The 20,312-nt window shown below is 42.1% G+C and overlaps 2 protein-coding genes across 7 annotated transcripts in view; one reads left to right on the forward strand and one right to left on the reverse strand.

The window, feature by feature from the left end:
* tab2 (TGF-beta activated kinase 1 (MAP3K7) binding protein 2) overlaps nt 1-6,798 on the forward strand; it is a 45,982-nt gene extending 39,184 nt beyond the window's left edge. For 5 of the 6 annotated variants that reach the window (XM_085132306.1, XM_085132303.1, XM_085132307.1 and 2 more), the window contains 4 exons: nt 1,383-1,543; nt 2,591-2,684; nt 4,151-4,246; nt 4,980-6,798. In XM_085132306.1, the coding sequence (XP_084988432.1) occupies nt 1,383-1,543; nt 2,591-2,684; nt 4,151-4,246; nt 4,980-5,116 (488 nt within the window). In that variant the 3' untranslated portion in view covers nt 5,117-6,798. The remainder of the gene's footprint in view (nt 1-1,382; nt 1,544-2,590; nt 2,685-4,150; nt 4,247-4,979) is intronic. The other variant, XM_085132308.1, reaches the window with a different exon arrangement.
* Nucleotides 5,256-18,665, reverse strand: LOC146502748 (putative ribonuclease ZC3H12D). The gene is made up of 6 exons (XM_085132309.1): nt 18,529-18,665; nt 17,034-17,437; nt 13,792-13,931; nt 11,648-11,882; nt 11,418-11,524; nt 5,256-9,490 (listed from the first exon to the last, which is right to left on the reverse strand). Exons 2-6 carry the CDS (start codon nt 17,414-17,416, stop codon nt 8,544-8,546), a joined length of 1,812 nt encoding a protein of 603 aa, XP_084988435.1. The 5' UTR covers nt 17,417-17,437; nt 18,529-18,665; the 3' UTR covers nt 5,256-8,543.
* Between the last annotated feature and the right edge of the window lie 1,647 nt (nt 18,666-20,312).

Raw genomic sequence — 20,312 nt, forward strand, 5'->3', positions numbered from 1 at the left:
CTTCTTTTGCACCCAAAAAGGTCACCTGTCGCTGACAAATAGAACAAATATTTAAGGCATTTCTGCACTGGGTCCACTTCAGCAGATGTGCTTAATGTGTGGTAGCATGGACCAAACAACCAGGCTGCAGATGAGCAGGAGGAGAGGGAACACAGGAGGAGATGGATGGCAAGAGACACCTCAGTTTATCACTTCCAGTAGTCAGTAAAGTAACGTGTGTGTGTGTGTGTGTGTGTAAATATTCATCGCAGTTTGCCTCTCCAGTGTTTGCTGGATGTCATCTATTATGTCATAACAGCCTCGAATCAAATTGATTTTGATCTTCAGGAAGTGGATGAAGTTGGAGGGAACCTTACAAGTGGAGTTGGTAAACAAACCTGGCGTTGATTGTTGAACTCCTGCCAATCGTAATGTCTACTGGTCCTGTTAATTCTTTTTATCCTTTTGAAAACAAAGAAAAAAAAAATCGACTTAATACAAGTCTACTGATTCACCTGATAATGTTTCACTCACATCCATGAATCAGGTACATTAGTTAAATACTGGAGGACTCCGTGGGCCATCATGTTATAACTCCTCAGCGTGTAGTGGCGTGTGTTTGTGTATTGCAGGAGAGAATTGTTTATCGTAGAATGCCTGTGAAGGAGGTGTTGCCACCTGTCAGAAAGTCCAAGAACTTTAATGAATTATGGGAAATGTACTGTAGAGACTTGAGTACATTATGTGCATGGTTAAGGCAGAATTTGCCTGCAGCAGTTTGCTAATCAGAATAGGTCTCATCTCCTTGTGTTACCACAATAGGTGATGAAAGGCAGCAGTGAGGATTCAAATGTTGCTTCGCCGTCTCTCCTTACACAAGGCTGTCTTTATGGGAAGAGAATTATCTAAACTGGTTTGACTGTTGTGTGCAGTCTGTGGTGCATTTGAAAATGTGTTGTTACTTTATACCCACGAGCACAGTGCTGCTTGAATGGCTTGTTGTCAGCATTTTTTTTTGTTCTTTACTTAGTCTCGGTCATTGTGTCCTTGGCCAAGACACTTCACCCACCGCCTACTGGTGATGGCCAGAGGGGCCGATGGCGCGATATAGCAGCCTCGCTTCTGTCAGTCTGCCCCAGGGCAGCTGTGGCTACAACTGTAGCTGCCTCCACCAGTGTGTGAATGTGAGAATGAATGAGTAATGGAATTGTACAGCGCTTTGAGGTTCTCGAAAAGCATTATATAAATGCAATTCATTATTATAATTATTATAAATGAGAGTTTTTCTTGAACTTTTCATGGATTTCAACCTCCTTCCTTTATAAATCAGGTTAAATTGTTGTCATTTCTCATTAACAATAATTGTTACTGAGTCTTCTTTGTGTTTGTCTCTTTTCTTTTAGCATTGTTGGTGCATCAGAAGGCCCGAATGGAGAGGCTGTGGCATGAGTTGGAGATGAAGAAGAAGAAGCTGGAGAAACTAAAAGAAGAGGTCAATGAAATGGAGAATGACCTGACCAGGAGACGTCTGGAGAGATCGAACTCAGCTTCCCAAATTCCTTCTGTAAGGAAATGTTTTTGTGGGAGTGTCTTTTTTAAAAAAAAACAACATTTGTAGTTGAATCTGGTGCATGAAGTTGGTGATATTTCTAATTAGGTGGAGCTGCTGTTAGCTAGCTAACTGTGAGCTAGTGTTGCTTGGTGTTCAGGCTTAAGATTACTTACACAGGTTCTAAATAGCATTTAACATAACATGCATAAATGCTACCTAACAGACTGCCATAAGAGCTTCACTGCCCATTGCAACATTTTCCTCACTTGTTGTTTTGATCTTTGGGGTGGAGAGCAGTTTTTAACACATCTGTCCAAAATATCTCGTAGGTATTCAACTGGGTAGAAATCTGGTAATGATCTCTTCGCTAAACCAGTCAGATTGTTCTAATCTTTGAAAAGGAGAATTGTCAAAAGTCTCCTAACCCACAACTTTTACTGGCAGATCAACAGATTATAAACAAAAACAGTTTATTATGATTTTATCAGCAGCTGATTTAGAAATAAAAATGCTAAAGAATCAGCATAACTGAAACCAAATGTACTTCTGGTTATTATTGATAGATAAAAGGCTGAATAGACAAAACCACATTATCTGGGTCATATTGCCATTCACATCAGTTCTCCTACACCCTGAAAATATGTTGATTACAGGGTTCATTTATGATTTGGCTGATAGCGCACACACTTTGTCTGATTCACTTTGCAGTTCATTTTAGAGCTGTGCAGCTACTTTCAGAAAAAAGAAAACACCCCTTCTTATTTTCTGCACAGCTTTATGTCTATGATTTTTGTTGTAATATTGCGGGTTTAGAAAGAGAGGTGCTTTCTGCTTTATGTCGAGTCAGCTGTTTTCATCGGGTTGAGTCAACAGAGTGGGGGAGAAAGTAGCTGAGGAAGGTTAATTGGTTGGTGGTGCTGAGCTCAGGAACTCTTTGGTTCAGTGTTGTTTACTGAGGAGAGTGGAACAGCTCTCCTTGTGACACGGTCACAGGTCACTGACTCCAAGCTGCCTACATTTGAAGCTACATGTCTGAACCCTTTCTTTTTTCCCTTTCAGATTGATGAAATGAAGCAGTTGCGATCCCAAAACAGGTCATTGCAGATTGATATAGACTGCCTCAGCAAAGAAATTGATCTTCTTCAAACAAAAGGTACGAGCCTGACTCACCATCTCTGATTTATTTGTATCTGCGTGTATTTTCAGATTATAAAGCCAACAGTAAGTCATTAAATGAAGCAGGCCAGATCAGATTGAGGCCTGGCAGCAATAGCACATCACTCTGGCCTCCTCACATCCTCTTGACACATGCAGCCAAAGTGCTACCATTGTGCTGCTAACTACCAGTTCTTCCTGAATTGCATCCTGTAGCTGGTGGGTAACAAGGGATTTATTGGTCCCCTGGCAGCACTCCACTACCGACAGATCACTGCCGCTGCCTAACGAGTCTGCACAAGTGAAAAGGAAGGCATAAATAATCCTTGGGGATTTTTTTTTAAAATCACAACACAGAATCATTTTTGTTAAGGTATTACCGACTGTTAAAAAACAGTGAAATTTTGATGTATTTATTAATTTCAGTGAATGACTCCTTTGTTGCAAATCATACATGGCACTTCCATAGATATCCTTATTATTTTAGCTGCTATTCAGAAACAGATTCATCTTGATGGAAAAGCTCCATCAAGATGAATGGATCCAAATGGTTTTTACATGTAGGGGTGCACTGATCACACTGAATGCAGTTTGGATACAATACTGATACCTTTGCTTTAGGTATCTGCTGACAGCGATTGCCTGTCCTATACTCACTTGACCACAGTTTGCAGTAAGGGGGAAAAAACATAGAAACAAAGATACAAATAAAAGTTTTTGGTGTTGCAAGACTGTAAAACTGACTTGCTGTTAGCATCCTCCACGCTATGTGTTGTTTGCAACCTTTGTTCATGTGTGATGTAAAAAAGAAGATTACCTATAACTCCTGGAAGATATTATATTTTCTTTCAGAACCTGTTTTTTAAGTGCTTTTTCGGAGCAAGGCAGGCTAATTATTCGAATTTGAACTTTAGTCACATATTTGGCATTCAACAATTACACACACCACTTGATATAATAGCAGTGAGATTTTTGCCCCTCCCTAAAATTTTAAACTGACTCAGTTAACAAGATCTATCTAGAGGAAGTAAGACTCAGTTTCCATAGGGGAACCTGTTGAGCTTGTGGAGTCAGCTTCAACTTTTTGTTACTCATCCAGTGGCTGCCATGCAAGTCTAGATATGAATTAGATATCTTAAACATTCAAACTCCCATTCTCTGGACTCCTTGTTTCAGCTTTTGCTGCTCATGAGATAACCCAGAATGAATGGAGCCCTGATGAGTGTATCTCAAACATGTAGGTTTCTGCTGATTTAACTCATAATGTGTGGGTGTGCTCTCTAATGTACATTCTTCCCAAACAGCACTTTCTAATGCTTAATCCTATTAGTACATAATACCTTTGCAATACTGTCCCTTAAGATTCAAGATTCTTTATATGTCACGTGCATAGTTATACAAATACAACATGCGGTGAAATGTGTGGGAAAGGCTTGGTTCCATTCTCCTTCTTTTTGTGTACAGGACCACACTTTAATCCCGGTGCAATCCATAACTTTTACGACAACATTGGATTCCTCGGTCCTGTCCCACCCAAACCCAAAGGTACTTTATCTATTGGTAAGTTTAAAAAAGGTTGCATGCTTGTGTCTGACGTTTCTCATTGCGCTGGCCACAGCCCCTGATATCATAAGGCACAGGTGTCGAACTCCAGGCCTGGAGGGCCACTGTCCTGCTTATTTTCCAACTAACCTGCCCTTGTAGCTTCTTATTGGCAAAGCACACCTGATCCAGCTAATCAGCAGCTGGTAGTGCAGGGATATCTCAAAACTAAGCAGGATACTGGCCCTCGAGGACTGGAGTTTTACTCTTACAGAGTAAAAAATGTCTTCTATAAATAAGAGTTTTAAAGTATTTTAGCTCTTTTCACACGGTCTCTGAACATTTAGCTTACACATAATTGATGTGTCACAAGAGATAAATATTGGCCACATATTTACCATTAGACCGGTGGTGATATTTGGCTCATCAGTCAAATCAAACCTATGGAAACAGAATCCCATGAAGTATCGGTTCTTCGATAAACTGGCTGTCTTTTAAACTGGTGAGCTTACAAAACTCTGAAGGGAGAAAAATGAAAAAGGAGGGTTTTCCAAATATGAAACAGACACAGTGGACGCTGTTGTTATTTCATCATCTGATCTGCTTGTTGATGAAGTGGCAGCCTTTTAGAGACTCTTCTCCTTGACACCAAGGCACTATCAGAATATTACATTTAAGTGCTGATAATTACATGCTTATGCTTGTGAAGTTACATCTGTCCCATCCCTCACTCGACTCTTCTCCCTCTCAGACACGGGCAGTAAGAGTGTGAAGCCCATCACAGACCAGGAGGACGAGGGGACGCAGTGGAGCTGCACAGCCTGCACCTTCCTCAATCACCCTGCCCTGATCCGCTGTGAACAGTGCGATTTCCCGCGGAACTTCTGAGCCAACAAGGCTGCGACGCGCTGCCCCTTCCTCTGCCCGCCTGTCTTCTAGCAGATTAGAACAGACCGGGGCTCTGTCTGTTACTTCCTAGATGTATGAAAACCGGGACAGGGCATAGTCCTCCTACATCGTGCAGCCCGTTTTTTTTTGTTTTGTTTTGTTTTTATTTTCTTCTCCTCTCTACAGGCTTGTAGAACACTGTCCATTGAAGGCTTGACTGGATGGTGTTTACAGCTTGCGTTTCTTACTATAGGCTGGCAGAGTCGGATGATACCTCACCTTAGAGACTGGCATAGTGTGGGGTCCCGTTCTCCCCACCTCCCTTGCTCGACAGGTGACACTTTACACCCTGGGGATACCTCGCTGCTCCCACTTCACAGTATTACAAGCGTGGCCTTGCAGCGTGATTGCGCACATGCACACTCAACACAAATGTGCCTTTTGCTGATTTTTCTTTTTTTTTTTTTTTTTTTTTGTCCCTTTTCTTCTTCTTCTGTGGTGGTGGCATGACTGGGGGAGGGGGGGTGGGAACTGTGTTGAGCCACCGTTCTCCACTTGAAGGGAACTCGTGGACTTTAAAGTTTGTTTGCTGTTTGTAGTGGATGCCAAAGGAGGAACCACCAGTGTTGCTGTCACTCAAACGTGCCTCGTTTCTTCAGTATCATTGTCTGTGTCTCTGATCGTGAGTTACCAAAACGCGAAACAAAAAACGGTTGCATGGTTTGTGTACAGAACACGGAGGTAGAAACTCCCCTCAAGCTTTTTACTGTACATAATTTTAGAATGTGCCTTTTTAAAACCGTTCTTCCTCACACTATGAATCACTTGTATTTCCTGTAAGTATAGCTTTATAGACTTTTATTAACTTGTTTTGATTCCCTTCTTTCAACCAAATAAGCACCGTGCCCCCTTTTTAAGCTTTGATTTCTGTGAGAGTTGAAGCCTTGCAGAAGGAGAGGAGTGGAGCTGTTCAAACCCCTCGCAGTCATCATGAAGCTACGTCTGCCCGGCCCGTTCATCGCCCGCGTCATTGCTGAGGTTCCTGTGTATGATCTCCAGATGCAGCAAAAGTGGAAGGCGATGGAGGCGTCTTGTTTTTTTTGTTTTTTTTCTCCTGTTTCGTGAGTGTATGTGTGCGCGTGCGAGTGTAAGCGTGAGTGTGTGTTTTTGTTTTCCAGGACACCAATTACGTTCGAGACTGTTGGGGGAGGGTTTGGAGAGGGGAGGGAAAGGGTAAATAACAAACTGCCATCTTATCTGACAACTGGAATGTAGTTTTGATGTTTGGAGGACAACGACACCTCAGTGCAAAGAGACACTCACTCTCCAGTGCAATCAAGAACCATGTCAAAGTGCTCCTGGAACAGTTTCCACGTTGCTGTGTGCCTGAATTGGCTTTTTGTTAGGTACCAAAGGTCAAAGTGAATATATTTCTGTTAAAGGTGTTCCTGTGCCTTACAGTCAGGATTGTTGCATGTTGGGAGCAGGTGAAGCAAAACAAACTGTCTATTCTGCACACTTTGCTTTGGAGCAGTTCATCCTCCTGAGCTTTTATTGCAGAGGTTTTTTCTAAAATGTACTTCCTGTCATGTTTCACTGTGGAACTGTGGATTATGTGAAACAAATTGCATTAGTGCCTTTGTATTAATAACCTGCCCTGTCACATCCAAGTGCCTTTTTTTTTTTTTAAACCCCTAAAATTTCCTATGACTTTAACTCACTGATTTATGAATTTATAAAAGAATTCTTGTCTCTTAAGCACTTAATGTCATACTTTTTTCTTTTTCCAACCCCCAAAAACCAGTTTTCAGCTTCATCTGCACCTTGGTGTGAAGAGGCAGTTTATTCATGTTTTAATACATGAAAAAAAATTAATTTGGACATCTAAAGTGTTTTTTGATTTTAGCTGGGAAAACTGTCTTTGTAACAGATAAGTTATTTGTAAAAATTAAAAAAAAAATCTATTCTGAATGTTTGTGCTGCTTCTGTCATGTTCTGAATGTTCTGTCCACTAGATGGCAGTATAGCTCAGTGTACAGGTTGGCTGGGAGATTGTTTCCCTGCAGATGGTTAGATAAAAAGAAATTTATGATGCAGTCTTTTTCAAAATTGCCTAATATAGCAAAATGAAACTATAATTTCCAGTTTTATCTTTATTATCACATTTCAGCGTTTCATCGTGTTATCTACTACCTGCATTTTTATGGCCTATGGACCTTTTATGTCGGCCCTTAAAAAACAAGGAAGAAAGATATTGCAAAAGTCCTCACATGTCAGAGAGCACTCTGGCCTCCCCTTGGTTTATTTCCTGCTTCCTTGTATTTCGTCCCGTCTTTTGTAAGTCAACAGCTTTCTGGGAAATGCAACGGTACATTAAACACAAAACAAAATGTCACACAGGTTTAAAAAGAGGCTCAGAAATCCGTGTCTCGGGAGGAACATGCTTGTGCTTGACGTGCGAAGGAAAACATCTGCAGCGTCATTACTGGTTGAACAGCGGACCCACTTTAAAGTAGACGTACTCTGCTGTTCCTTATTTGCTGTTCTGTACTGTTCCAGTATGGCCAGAGTTTAAAATCAGGAAATCGGTGTATGTACACAAATCACTGTGAGCAAAAAGCTCAGCTGGAGGAGATGTACGCAGGGTGGTGGCACTTCTGTACAGACTTTACTTTTCTGATCCAGAAGCTATGTTTGTTTCTCTGATGCAACCCTAGGTGTTAACACAAACGCTCCACCCAAATGGAGTAGCCAAAAGAAGAAAGACAGAAGCGGGTGTAAACAGCTTGTTTCAGATTGATGGCATGCACCAAAATAAGGATAATTTTGAACTGTAAATCATGCACAGCTGCTCTTTTTTTTCTTTCTTTTTATTAATGACATTAATGGCATTGAAATTTCACCTTAGCTTCACCTCTATAAGCACAGTTTCAAATAGAAAATTACCCAGTGGTAATGTGGTTTGAGCGCTTTTATTTCTCAGCAAAAACAAGGCATTAGAATCCATATTAAAAATAGATCGATGACATTCTTTACAGAAATATAGAATATAGCGTTCCTCACTTTGAGGCAACATGGGAAAACAACACATGCTGCTTTTATTTAAAACAAACAAAAACATTTTCAGGCTACAATAAGTAGCTTGTATGGAGCTTAGTGCATTGCACTTTTACACTAGGATAAAGAGAGAGCATTCAATCTGCTACATTTTCTGCAGATCGTGTCACTTTGTAATGCTTCAAATGAAGGGTAAGTTTGCATCATGTTCAAGCAAGACAAATCATTTTGCACAGTACAAACTGTCATAATGAATTCACAGTAATTTCGAGAAGTGCTCTCGTTCTTCAGTTTTCACTTTTCTTTTGAATTGAGAACTCCAACGTGGGCTCGGTTTGAAGAAATGTAAAAAAAAAAAAGTCCTTGGGATCTAGAAACTGATGTGGCTCGCTCTGTAGTTCTGGATGAGAGAAATCAGTTCAGACATGTCGGACACGTGCGGGTAAGCATTCATAACTTGCTCTACCATGTTCTGGGGGAATAGGGTGCTAAGCTGGATCCTCAGAGCCTTCCTCTGCTCGCTCAATGGGCTCTTAGCCCCACTGCTCAGCCTAGGGTCAGACAGGCTGCCCTGCACCCATGGGTCCCTGGGCAAGCTGTGGGTCTGTCTGTGAGAGGGCTGTCTGTAGTACTGCTTCTCTGCAAATTGAGAGGGAAGCTCCCCATTATGTGGTGGTAGAGCTGGACATGAGCTCCATCCATGCTGCTGGAGGAGGTGGTGGTGGTGGTGCTGCTGCTGGTGGCTGTTTGGGGATAGTCTGGTCTGCTGGTGACAGCACCTGCATTGACTGCACGTGGGGGGCTCACGCGATGCTAGTCCATTTGGCTGAGCGTAGTAACCCCCATTCAGGCAGATCCTCGGGGCGTTGCCACCATAAGACCCAGAGTACTCATCTTGACTCAGGCTGTAGCTGGCCACCCCGCTGCTGCAGCTGTGCACAGGCTGCTCCCTGCTGTAGGCTATGTCATGGATATAGAGCCTGGACAGAGAGCTGTCCATGGAGCTGAAGGCTTCATCTATATCTGGGCTTGGGCAGTGTTGGAGACTTGAGTTCATTTGGTTTCTCGGGCTGCTGGTATCCCTCTGACAGATGGACTGCTCCCCTGGCGAAGCCCTGTGTGACAGCTCATCTATGCCCAGAGGTGGAGGGGTGGAGGAGATGTACCTGTGCTCCTGCTGATATGTAGCAGGGGAGATGTTCTTGGCTCTGTCTCTGTCTCTTAGGGCCCTCAGCTCATCAGCCACTGACAACTGGGACTGGTTGGCCCTCTCTGGATGGTAGAACTTACACTTTACTCCATAAGTGCATTTCTTTCCTAAAAGACAAAAATACAAATTCCCAAAATTAGAAATTGTGTCTGGGCCACTACAAGCTAAACTTCAGCTCAGGATGTGTGTAAAAGCCACTGGAATTACAAACAAATCATCTGCTCTTTGTTTCTTTGGCACTCACAGTGTAAGACAGTTTGTAGCTGTCTTATAAATGGATGTCTTTAAGTCCAGTCACTGACTGACCCCTCAGCTAAGCTCTTTCTGAGAGATCAGGGCCTTCCACAAATTTCAAATTCTCCAGTTGCAAGTCACTGCTGAATGAGCGCAGACAAGTGAAGCCAGAGCCCCCTACTGGCTCAGTTTCTCCTCATTTGTTGGCCATAAAGCACATGATTTCAACATTTAACAACCTTACATTTTTTTAAAACAAAAAACTGTACTAGTCATTAAAAAAAGGTTGTGATGTGTTGAAATATCAGCTTTGTAATGACATCTGGAGACTTTATACTTCCTCTGTGGGCTGAAAAAATCATTCTATTCTTATGAAATATTGAGATAATGTCAGGAATACACTGTGGTCAGTCTGGGTTTATCTCCAGCATTTCCCACATTTACTACTTTGCAGTCAGAAAGTCTGGGCCTTACTGTTTTTTCTGGAGGGGGAAAGGTTTACTCCGGTTTCAAACTATTTTACATGCTGGTGATTACAGTTATTAAACTCCACACCAGGTTTAGGGCTGTATTTTAGACACAGGCACATTCTCAGAAACCGGAGTATGTCATAAACTTTCCATTTGGTTGTGCCATATTGGGGAAAATTCCATATACAAAAGTAGACGTGAACTGAACCCCAACTCCGTCTGTGGCCCTCACTGAATTATATCAACTACCAAATGAATGAGCTGTTCACCTGGCTCAACCGTGGTGGATGACCTATTTGGATTTCAAGGTCATTTTTATCAATTATAGGGTGAATTACCACCGCTACCATTCTATATTTAATCATTAGTTATTATTAATTTCTAACTCTATTTCGTCCTGTTTCCCTCCCATCACCCCCAACTGGTCTTGGCAGATAGCCGCCTCTCACTGAGCCTGGTTTTGCTGGAGGTTTCTTCCTGTTAAAATTGAGTTTTTGAGCAAGCACTATGGCAACAGTGGAAAGGAAAGATGGTCATTTGATTGTTGGGGTTAATCGTCTTGTAGGGACTGAGGATTATTTTGAACTGGGAATTATGCAAAGCTACTCACTGCTTAAAGCAGAATATGTCTTCTTCAAAGTAAAATTAGCTTTATCAGTTACTATTGTCTGTAAAGCCTTTCTGACATGTCTCCCCAATGTGATGTTTGTGTAAAGTTGGTCAGAAGGTTCCTTTGTAAGTGCGCATGCGCCATTAGCGTGCTGCCTGCTGTAACCCTAATTTCCTTCAGGATTAATAAAGTATTCTGATTCTGAAAGGTTCTCAGTCATCCAGGTCATCATAGTCTAAGGAGCTTAGAAAGAAAAGTGTTTGGACTTCTTTCAGTTGCTTTAAGATGTTTTACCTCTCATCTGAGAAGTTTCTTGGATGAGAGATGAAACGGCTTCAAGCAACTGAAAGAAGTCCAGATGCTTTTTTTTTTCTAAGCTCCTTAGATCAGCTACTATTAAACATAAATACTCATGATGCTAGTGTAAAATGACCTGTTTGTATGTGCTGGTCCTCTGCTGTGTGTGCTGAAGTTTGGACAGGAAATGCTGGTGGGAATCTTCTGATGCAAGAAATGCATCATATTTGCTTACTGTCATGTTTGCTTAACAGCAGTGTGTGTGTGTGTGTATCCCTGGTGACTGAACTTGAAATGGTATCTGCTCAGAAAACAAACCTCTATTTACACAGAAGTTCCATTGATTGTATATGTTTTTTCTTATCTTTAGAGGAGCACAAGGAAGTGTAACATGAGCTGTCTGTTCAAATAGACCGTACTAACCATATGGACAATGCTGCAACTTGTTTTCTGGGGTGCGTGGCTTCTTTCTCAGAAAATCATCAATAGTGGGACCATTCCTGCCCAGAGGATCATCTGGAGGCATAAACCTGCACCGGCACAGAGTTACAGTTAGTCTAGCTGAACACATGGTCCAACAGGGGGGCAAATCACCCCCAATCAGCCATCCAAAACAAGTAACCCCCTTCAACCTGCCCCTTAAGAAGCCTTACTTGTCATTGGCGAATGTGTACATCAGCAGCCTCTCCTCTATGAATTTCTTCCACTGTAGGTTCTCTGTCTGCAGGTCGCGGTAGTTGTCATTGGACACGATGATGCCATCTGAGTCAAAGGCCAGCTTGACTATGTAGCGGTCATCGTAGCACACCACCCTCTTCCCATTTACGCAGCGGGACGGCGTGTACACCAGGATCTTCCTCCTCTCCAACTCGTGGAGAATATGTTGATCTATGGGACAAATATTATACAGGTTAGAGATTACTTTAAATGATGTGTGGTAACGTCCTTGACAGATACGAGACATTTATTCAGGCAGGTGACTGAGGCACCTTGTACTCCATGTGAGCTTTTAATCTTTTCTCAGTCTCTTTGTTTTTATAGTAAACTTCACACCAGGAAGAAACAATTTGAGGATTTTTTTTTTACCTGGCACTGATAATGGCAATAAAAGCTGACTGCAGCTTTCAGGAAAGCAGCTATTGTTAGCCGACATGATTGGACATGAACGATGTGTAGGATTTCAGTTTTCATGCTTACACTTCCTCATTGTTTAAGGAGGCTCCATGGGTTCAATACCTGCTTTTCACAACGAAACGAGGTCATAACTATTGGATGGGCTCCATTGGAAGCCACCAGCTGCCAAACAGGATGACTCTAACAGCCAGGAAGAAGGGACAGGGATTTACCAGCAGCCATCTGTTATGTGCCCCACTGGCAAAGTACATGTTAAGAACAGTTATAAAGATTTTATTTCCTTAAAATCCTCCGAGCTGTGGCTCAGGAGGGTTGTAATAGCAAAAGTACTAAGTACCAGTCCATTTACCATTTTTGTGATTGCTTTGCTAATAACCGATCAGACAGTGTGTGGCACACAGTGTAGTGGCATGCACTGTTTTCTTCAGCATATTTAAATGAACTGCTTCTCTAACAGAAAAATGCATAATTTCCTGTGAAGCACACTTTTTTTTCTGCCTGGAAACTCTGACTGTTTACAAGTTCTTCAGACTACATTAAAGCTTTACACTGATGAACTAAAAAAACAACCTGCTTTGTCGACCAGCATAGTTTCAGGTTGGGTTTCTTTATAACACGTGCACACACACAGGCAGCAGGACGTTCAGGCAGTTTCTGTGTATTTGATTATGTTTGAGTCAGGAGTACTGTTGGTAAGCCAAAATTACAATTACAAAAGTATATGAGCTGAGGATGTACTAGTATTCAAATGGCATGATTTAACTGTAACGTAAACACAGATTAAAGTTCCACTGATCAGTATACATTATATTGACAGTGTAATAAACCACCGAGTGTACTGTCACAGTGGCTGCTTGTCTCCATTTAAATGCTCTGCTACTCTGTATCATCTGGATTTAGAAATATTAGAATGCATTTGGCACATTAAAGCAGATTCATTCTATGTACTGCATGCTGTATGCTGCAACTACCACTGCAAGCTCCTTTGGAAGCCATGTCTGTTGACATCATCAGTCTTATATATGTTGTCACTGATGTGCTTTGCTCTGCAGTCTTCTGCTGTTTTGTGTTTTTTTTATGTTTGTGCACAGAAAGACCCACTACAAAAGGAATAACATTCAGATTTTATCTAACCCTGAATTGAATAAGCTGAAGAAAATGGATGGACACATGGTCCTAACAGAAATAAAATGAATGACTGCTTTATAATAGGCAGAATAACACATTCCAGTATGTGAAGCAGGAAAGGAGGAAATTCAATTCAGCTTTATTTATGTCAAATGCCAAATCGAACAACCATCACCTCAAGGCACTTTTATGTAGTAAGGTAAAGACCTTACAATGGAAAAGGGAAAACTGCAACAACCGGATAAACCAAGTAAGCACCTGGCAAAAGTGGGAAGGAAAACCCCTTTTAATAGAAAGACATCATTTCTTCCTGGTTACTGAGCCAAGAATCCCTGTAATCAAATTGAGGATCTTGAATGTAAATGCTGACAAACAAAACGCTAATCAGGTTAATCAGGCTTCACTTCTACTTCACCCTGACCAGGAGGATTCAATTATAAAGGCACTTTTTCAACAGTGAACAAGAATAATTAGTGGAGACTTGACAAACACAGCTGACCTGAGCTGAGTGCACAGCACTGTCAGGTGACCTTACCTGTGATGGGCGCCTCAGGCTTCGGCTGCTCCTTCCTCCACAGGGGGACGAACACGGTGATGTCGCGCATCCCTTTGTCCCAAAACCAGTTTACTGCCAGCTGGAGACCCTGGCACGAAAACACCTTCTTGTTGCCGTGGCTACAAAAAAAAAAACACATACAAAAGCCAGAGTGAACAACAGAACAAAGAGCTTCTTCTTTTGCGCAAACGTGCACATTTTGCCCACACATGCTTCTCTCTTTTTCAGGAAACTAATGATGTTGCAATTGTTCACTAGTTCATGATTGCACAAGCACAGAGATAAGTCGTTTTCAACCTAAGAGAGACTCTTCACGTGAAATTTGTGAGATCATTTATTAATGTTTTAAAATTCACAAAGTGGAAGCTTAAAACAAACAGCCTTCTCCAGCATTAATCATTAATCGTGAAAAGGCCCTGGAAATTTTGAGTAAAAACCGAATAAGGTTACATTTCACTACACTGCTGAATTGTGATCATTGTCACACCTAGCCAGGAGAGTCTGAGACAACACGACACTTGTTTGTTCTAGTTCAACATTCATTCTTTGGAACAGCTCAACATTTATTCTCTGAAATACAAACCTACTGTATGAAGTCAAAAGGCTTCAGAAGAAGCAAACTGGATCGTTTTGCCTGCAGGAAAAGAAAAAGGCGTGTGCTTGTGGGTGTTCCCCTTCTTTTCATCATCAGGAAGTGGCAAGATACTTTGCATACAACAGGTAACAAAGATAAAGCTTTTGGCATGAGCTAGTTTATGGATCCCAGATAATCTATCTAATCTGCCTTGCATAACTTTACAGATGACTCACAGATGACACTTTAAAATGATATTTCCTGTCTTGTTTAAGCTCCCAGAGAAGTCGAATGAGACCAGAGGGCTGCACGTTCATTCGTGAGTTAAACGGAACAAAATAAAAGCAACTAATTAACTTTAGAAATTTAAATGAAAAAAAAAGGATTTTTAAGAATAAATGAACAAATGATTTTTTTTTATTTGTGGCTACTATAACCAAAAACAGTGCAGGAATGTAAAAATTAATGCTTTTTATTTATTTATTATTGGTCTATTTTTCATGAATCAGTATTCTGATTCAACTCATTACCTACTTTATTACAGTTGTAAAGAGGTGTTGTTTATGTTTTGATAAACCTGTGCATAGGAGTTACTGAATCTTTTAAACATCACATAAGAGGAAAAAGTAAAAAGCCACTTGAGCTACTTGATTCTGGCCTGTGTCAGACTGTGCTGGTGTTTGGCAGCAGTTTCCAGTGTAAAGTGCCATCTGCTGCTGTAAACATTAAAGCTGCAAGCTTAATAATTAGCTAAAACAGGTTAAAGTGTTCTGTAAAGCTGAGGGGAACTAGTGGGTGAAAAATGGTTTGTCTGTGGGTTTGTCACTGTGAGCGTCTTTCAGATTGGTGATATATAAATCCGTGCAGCTTTAAATCCTCACGTATTGCTGATCAAGTCTCAGTCTGCTGAGTAATGAGTTTACCCGAGCTGCCAGATCAGCAGTTAATACCTCCAAAATGTTTTAAACATGTCTTTTTTTTGTACATTTCTCATGTGTGAATTGTTCTCTTTTGATAAACGTGAAGAATTACTTGTCACATGTGCTGGAGCATAATGTTTTTTGTGTCAAGAGGGAATGAAGGGACGTGTCATGATTAATCTAGGTATGGGCTCAGAAATGACAGATTTATCAAACCAAGAATGTGGGGGTGTTTCAATCAAAAAACTAAAAAGATGTGGGTATTTGCAAGAATCTTGCAAAAACACGGTGTGAACGGCAATGTGTAGGAGTAGCAGGCTTTTGTTTTTTTGTTGAGTTTTTTTGTTTTGGGTTTTTCTGCAGCTGTTGGGCCTAAAATGTAATTACAGGTAATCCAGTTTCAATAAAGTGCAGCAGTAAAATCACTTTGATGGATTTCCTTTACATGGCCACAAAAAACTAATCAGGAAGAAAGAGCAGTGAGAGGCTCTGATGACTGAGGACAGGAACTTGGTCTGTTTTTCCCCATGAGACACTCAAGTTCCACTTAAACATGATAAACTGTACGTCAGCTTCAGAGCTGAAGAAGGGAAACAAAACAGGGAGACCGATGAGAGCTACCCCCCACCCCCCACAGCCTCTGAGGTTTCACACCTGAGGCTGGACTACAGTTACACCATCTTACCTGGGAATAAAGCAGTGACAGTAAATATCTGGGCCCTCTTCCTCTTTCAGCTCACTTCATGTCCTTACAGGAATATGCGTAATGAAAACATTGCTCCTTTGCTTTCTGTTTTGAATTCATGCCATACCGTCTTTGACTCGAGCGAAAACATTTTTCACTCCAAACTTCCTTGTTATCTACTTTGGGTGGAGGTGCAGATGCCAACCGTGAGATCAAATGGCATTAAAGTACAGTGCTACACGTGTAACAAGTCACGCTCGATACAAACATCACTTAAAGAGCTCAAACCTGATAAGAAAAACGCACTGTGGAATGGTCACTATGTCAAAGGCCCTTCAGGGCACGAACATAATCTGGAATTGAGTGAAAAAACAAAAGGGAGAAAAGTGTCGGCTCAGATCATGTTTTCACTTCCCACGTCTTTAAAGAGGAAGTGTGTTGCAATCACATTTGTGAACTGAAACAAGTTCTGACATAGACAGACAGAGCCTCTGGTGAGAGATTGAAAAGTTAAACCAAAGTTATCCTCATTCAGCCTCACAGAGAGAGGAACGCGTCTCCGCTCCGCTTTTGTTTTGTTTTTTCCAGGAAGTGACGAGGCGTGTTTTCTTTGCTGTAAAAAATGATTTGCTTCCTTGTGCCTTTGTGCCTGTCTGATGAATAAACTGAGCGATGGGCTTCGGTACAGTTGTGAACAGCTGCCTAACACCCATCGGGTCTGTGGCACAAACTTGGGGTTAGAGTTTAGTTCGCTCTCAGATGTTACCTTTCAAATCAACACTCTTACACACTTGTTCTGTAAAATCAGCTCCATTTCAGAGAGGCGAACATTCAATTAAAACTTTACGGGTGGATGTTGAGAAGCTCAGATAAGATGTATTCATTGCGTTTCACCCCCACCCACTCCGCCTAACACCTGACAGATACGGTTACTCTGATATGAAGAAGTATGAAGTTACTGTAGTGCACTGTAACTGGAGGACTCCTTCCACTGTACTTAATGCATAAGCATACATAAAGCGAATGTCATGTGCTGACTCACCTCATGGCCACGTTGCTGCCGTCTATAACCACCGGTCTGAATCCAGCTGTCGCTTCTCTGTCCGGTCCCGGTCTGGCTTGGCTGGGGCTGGGGCTGCAGCCTCTGGGCACCAGCTTGGGGCTGTTTGGCACGCTCCTGTTGTTGTGGGTGCGAGCGTGGCACGTCTTTATCAGCTCCTCCAAGATGTCATTGGTCTGGGCGTCGTGCCGGAGGCTCTCCAGTACCCTGAGGATGTCGCTGTAAGAGTATCCTAACTTGAGAAAGCGCTCCACTTTGGCGTCCATGGTTGCCAGCGAATCAGAGTGGCTCCTCTCCTCCTCCTTTGCGCGCTCGGGACCGTCTGGCTGGGGAATCCTACTCTTCGCCTCCTTATTGTGGCTCATCGGCGTTTCCACGGAGACAGCCTGTGTTTTGGAACAGTTGACAAGTGTCAAAAGAGGAGGAGGAGAGGAGAAGGGCGAGGGGTGGAGACAGAGAGTGTCGGTATAAACACAGGAAGCGCAGCTGCGGTCTCACAGGGGTTTTCAGACAAATTGACTGTGGTTGATAGAATCTGCTCTGGTTACCACAACCTCATGACTGCAAACGCTTCACTGACGTCATGCTGGCTAAGAAAGCCCCTGTCTCTCCTCCTCCTCACACACACACACACACACACAAAGAAGCAAAGGGTCTGCACTGATCACAGCTCTAATTTTACCTACAGTCACACCCTGCTCTGCCAAATCATGAATGAATGGAACTGATGTGAGCGGCCTCTCCCATTCCACCCGCGTGCTGTTGCGCTCTCTGGAAACTCCCCTCTTGCGCTTCAGGTCCAAACACAGATCACAGTGAGTGTAGAGGTGAAGAAAAAATACTGCTGAATGACTCAGCCCACTTCTTCTGTTTGTCCTCCAACAAAGACAGAGATATTTCGAGTAGGAGACCTTCACAATGTTCTCACACACGAAACCGCTGTGAGGAAGTGTCACTGACCCTTCAGCCTATACCAGACATCCAGAGAAATACGCCATCGCACTTTTGTGCAACGCAGGATGAGCTGATTACTGTACTGCCCTCCGTGTGTTAACGCAACATTTCAGGTATGAGGAAGAAAGAACAAAGCAAAGAAAAAGCAATCTAATCAATCGTTTCATCTCTAAGAAGATTGTTCGACCTATAAAAGCTGTTATTATCTCACCAGAACCAACATTCCACAAATATCTGTAAAGGAGAAGCTGTTTTCATCTGACACCACCTACAGTACTGTCAGCAAGGGGCTGCAGTCTGCACAGGCCTGCTGCAGCCTGCAGCAGACCACATCCTCTGCTGATCACTTGGTAAACTGCAAGCTCCTGGCACTGTTTTCTGAAAAAGCCACACTCTCTCCCACAACCTCTGTGCTCAGGGCAGACCGCACGCTCTGGACCTGACACCGAGCTACACATGACAAGACTGCACCCCCAGCTCACATTCAGCACAAACAGCAGTCAGACTTTGAGTTCACACTTACAGATACAGCAGGTAGTGGCTCGCAGCATTAATCTCTCTCCCTCTGTGTGTGTGGGGGATCTGCTCTCAATGAGTGACTTACATAGACAAAACCACTGGTCTGTGTGAAGCTGCTCTTATTACTCACTGGAGGAAGTAAAGGCTGCTGAGAAAAAAAAAAAGGGGGGGGGGGGGGGGGAGAAAAAAACCCTCTATGACCAGTAAGGAAGAGAACATGTAAATAAGCCATCTGAACTTCCTTATGTGCAGCAGCCAGGGCTGATCTGGGATCTGGGAGTCAAAGGGATATGTTTGACCTTTCTCCTCGCTTTTTTTTTTCCAGCTCTTGTGGTGTGGTGTGATAACTGAACTGGCCAAGTTAGACCAAGGCTTTAGACTGTTTCCATGAGCTGTTTGACATTTTCTTTTCAATTCAAGTGTGTTTGAGTTGCCTTCAAACACACAATCTGTGCTGATTTCTGCTATTTGTTGTCTGTTATGGGATTATGAGGAAGTAACTCTACTGTCTGGCCTGGAGTTCAGTTGCCTAACATGTTTGTCTGAAACTGCAGGATGGTCACTGAGTGTAGAGTCAAAATTTGCCTGCTATATTTTCCATGTTGTGGCAAAAACAATGGTAGTATGTGTTAATAGTTGTGTTTGAAGTAACATGGCTGTCTGATGTGGGCAACGGCCTAAAAAGGAGAGAAAGAAAACTAATGTGGAGTTTCAAAGGTGAGTCAGTCTTGTGAAACAGCTGCTGGTGAAAAATGAAGCCAGTGTGGAAGAAACCTGCAGTTCTTCCAATGGCCACTGGAGGCTTACTCGGTGTAACTCAGGGGTCAACTTTACTAAAAATCTTGAACATAATAACTCAAGAAGGATTTTCAAACTAATACCATATGTGCGAGGAGGCTGAGGGCTAGCACTGCTGGCCACCAGTATTTTTGCTGATCTTTTGGCCATGCTTGGTCTTCTGTAGGATGTAAGGATAGACTAGAACACCCACAGCCATATGTTGCATCTGTCACTCTTGGAAAACTTGTAACCTTGGTGCATATGTGCCTGTGTTTCCCATGATACTGAAAAAACCCCAAATGAACCAAAACAAATATCATAATTTTTTTCAATATTATGAAATTGTGAAATCATTACTTTTCATACACGGCCAGTGAAAGTAAGCAGATACTCACTGGCAATGTCACAATACCAGAAAAGTAGTAAACTAATACTACTTTTCTGGTATCGCCAGCTACTGACTATAGTCAGTACCAACAGTATGATTCTCAGTGCTCAGTTTGATACCACATGGGGTTATGTACTGTATGTACTTAAACACAAACCATGAACTCCTTTCACATGATCTTTCACATGGTGGTGTCAGCATGTATTTAAAATATTAAAATTATATTTTGATGACAGGACGGATTAAACTGGTTGCAGAGTAGTCTACTAACATTACTACAGGTATAATATTATATAACATAAAAAAAAGTTAATTCACATATTGAGTGATGCCAATACCCAGCATGTTCTTTTGTTACTGAAGTTGGATGCTCTAGTTGCTGTTTACAGACAAAAATGCAAAAAAACCCAAAAACCCTTTCACTGATTTAGAAGCGTGTATGTATGCTAACGTCTTTGTGGTGTAGTACTGAGCGGGCAAATCAAATATACACAAGCGACATTCCACTTTGTCAACATGAAACCCAAGGGGAGAAAATATCGCCCAATTATGATGCTGACAAAACCACAAGGTGACATCCAAGCTGACCTGAGTGACACACTTTAATCTTCACAGCATGA

Source organism: Neolamprologus multifasciatus, chromosome 15 (assembly GCF_963576455.1).
Source record: "Neolamprologus multifasciatus chromosome 15, fNeoMul1.2, whole genome shotgun sequence".
NCBI lineage: Eukaryota > Metazoa > Chordata > Actinopteri > Cichliformes > Cichlidae > Neolamprologus > Neolamprologus multifasciatus.

Coding starts and splice junctions, on each gene's coding strand:
- LOC146502748 (XM_085132309.1), bottom strand. CDS start 17,416: ATGAGCCACAATAAGGAGGCGAAGAGTAGGATTCCCCAGCCAGACGGT. Junction 11,883..13,791: donor GCCTGAGGCGCCCATCACAG/GTAAGGTCACCT, acceptor TTTGTCCCATAG/ATCAACATATTCTCCACGAG. Junction 11,525..11,647: donor TACACATTCGCCAATGACAA/GTAAGGCTTCTT, acceptor GTGCCGGTGCAG/GTTTATGCCTCCAGATGATC.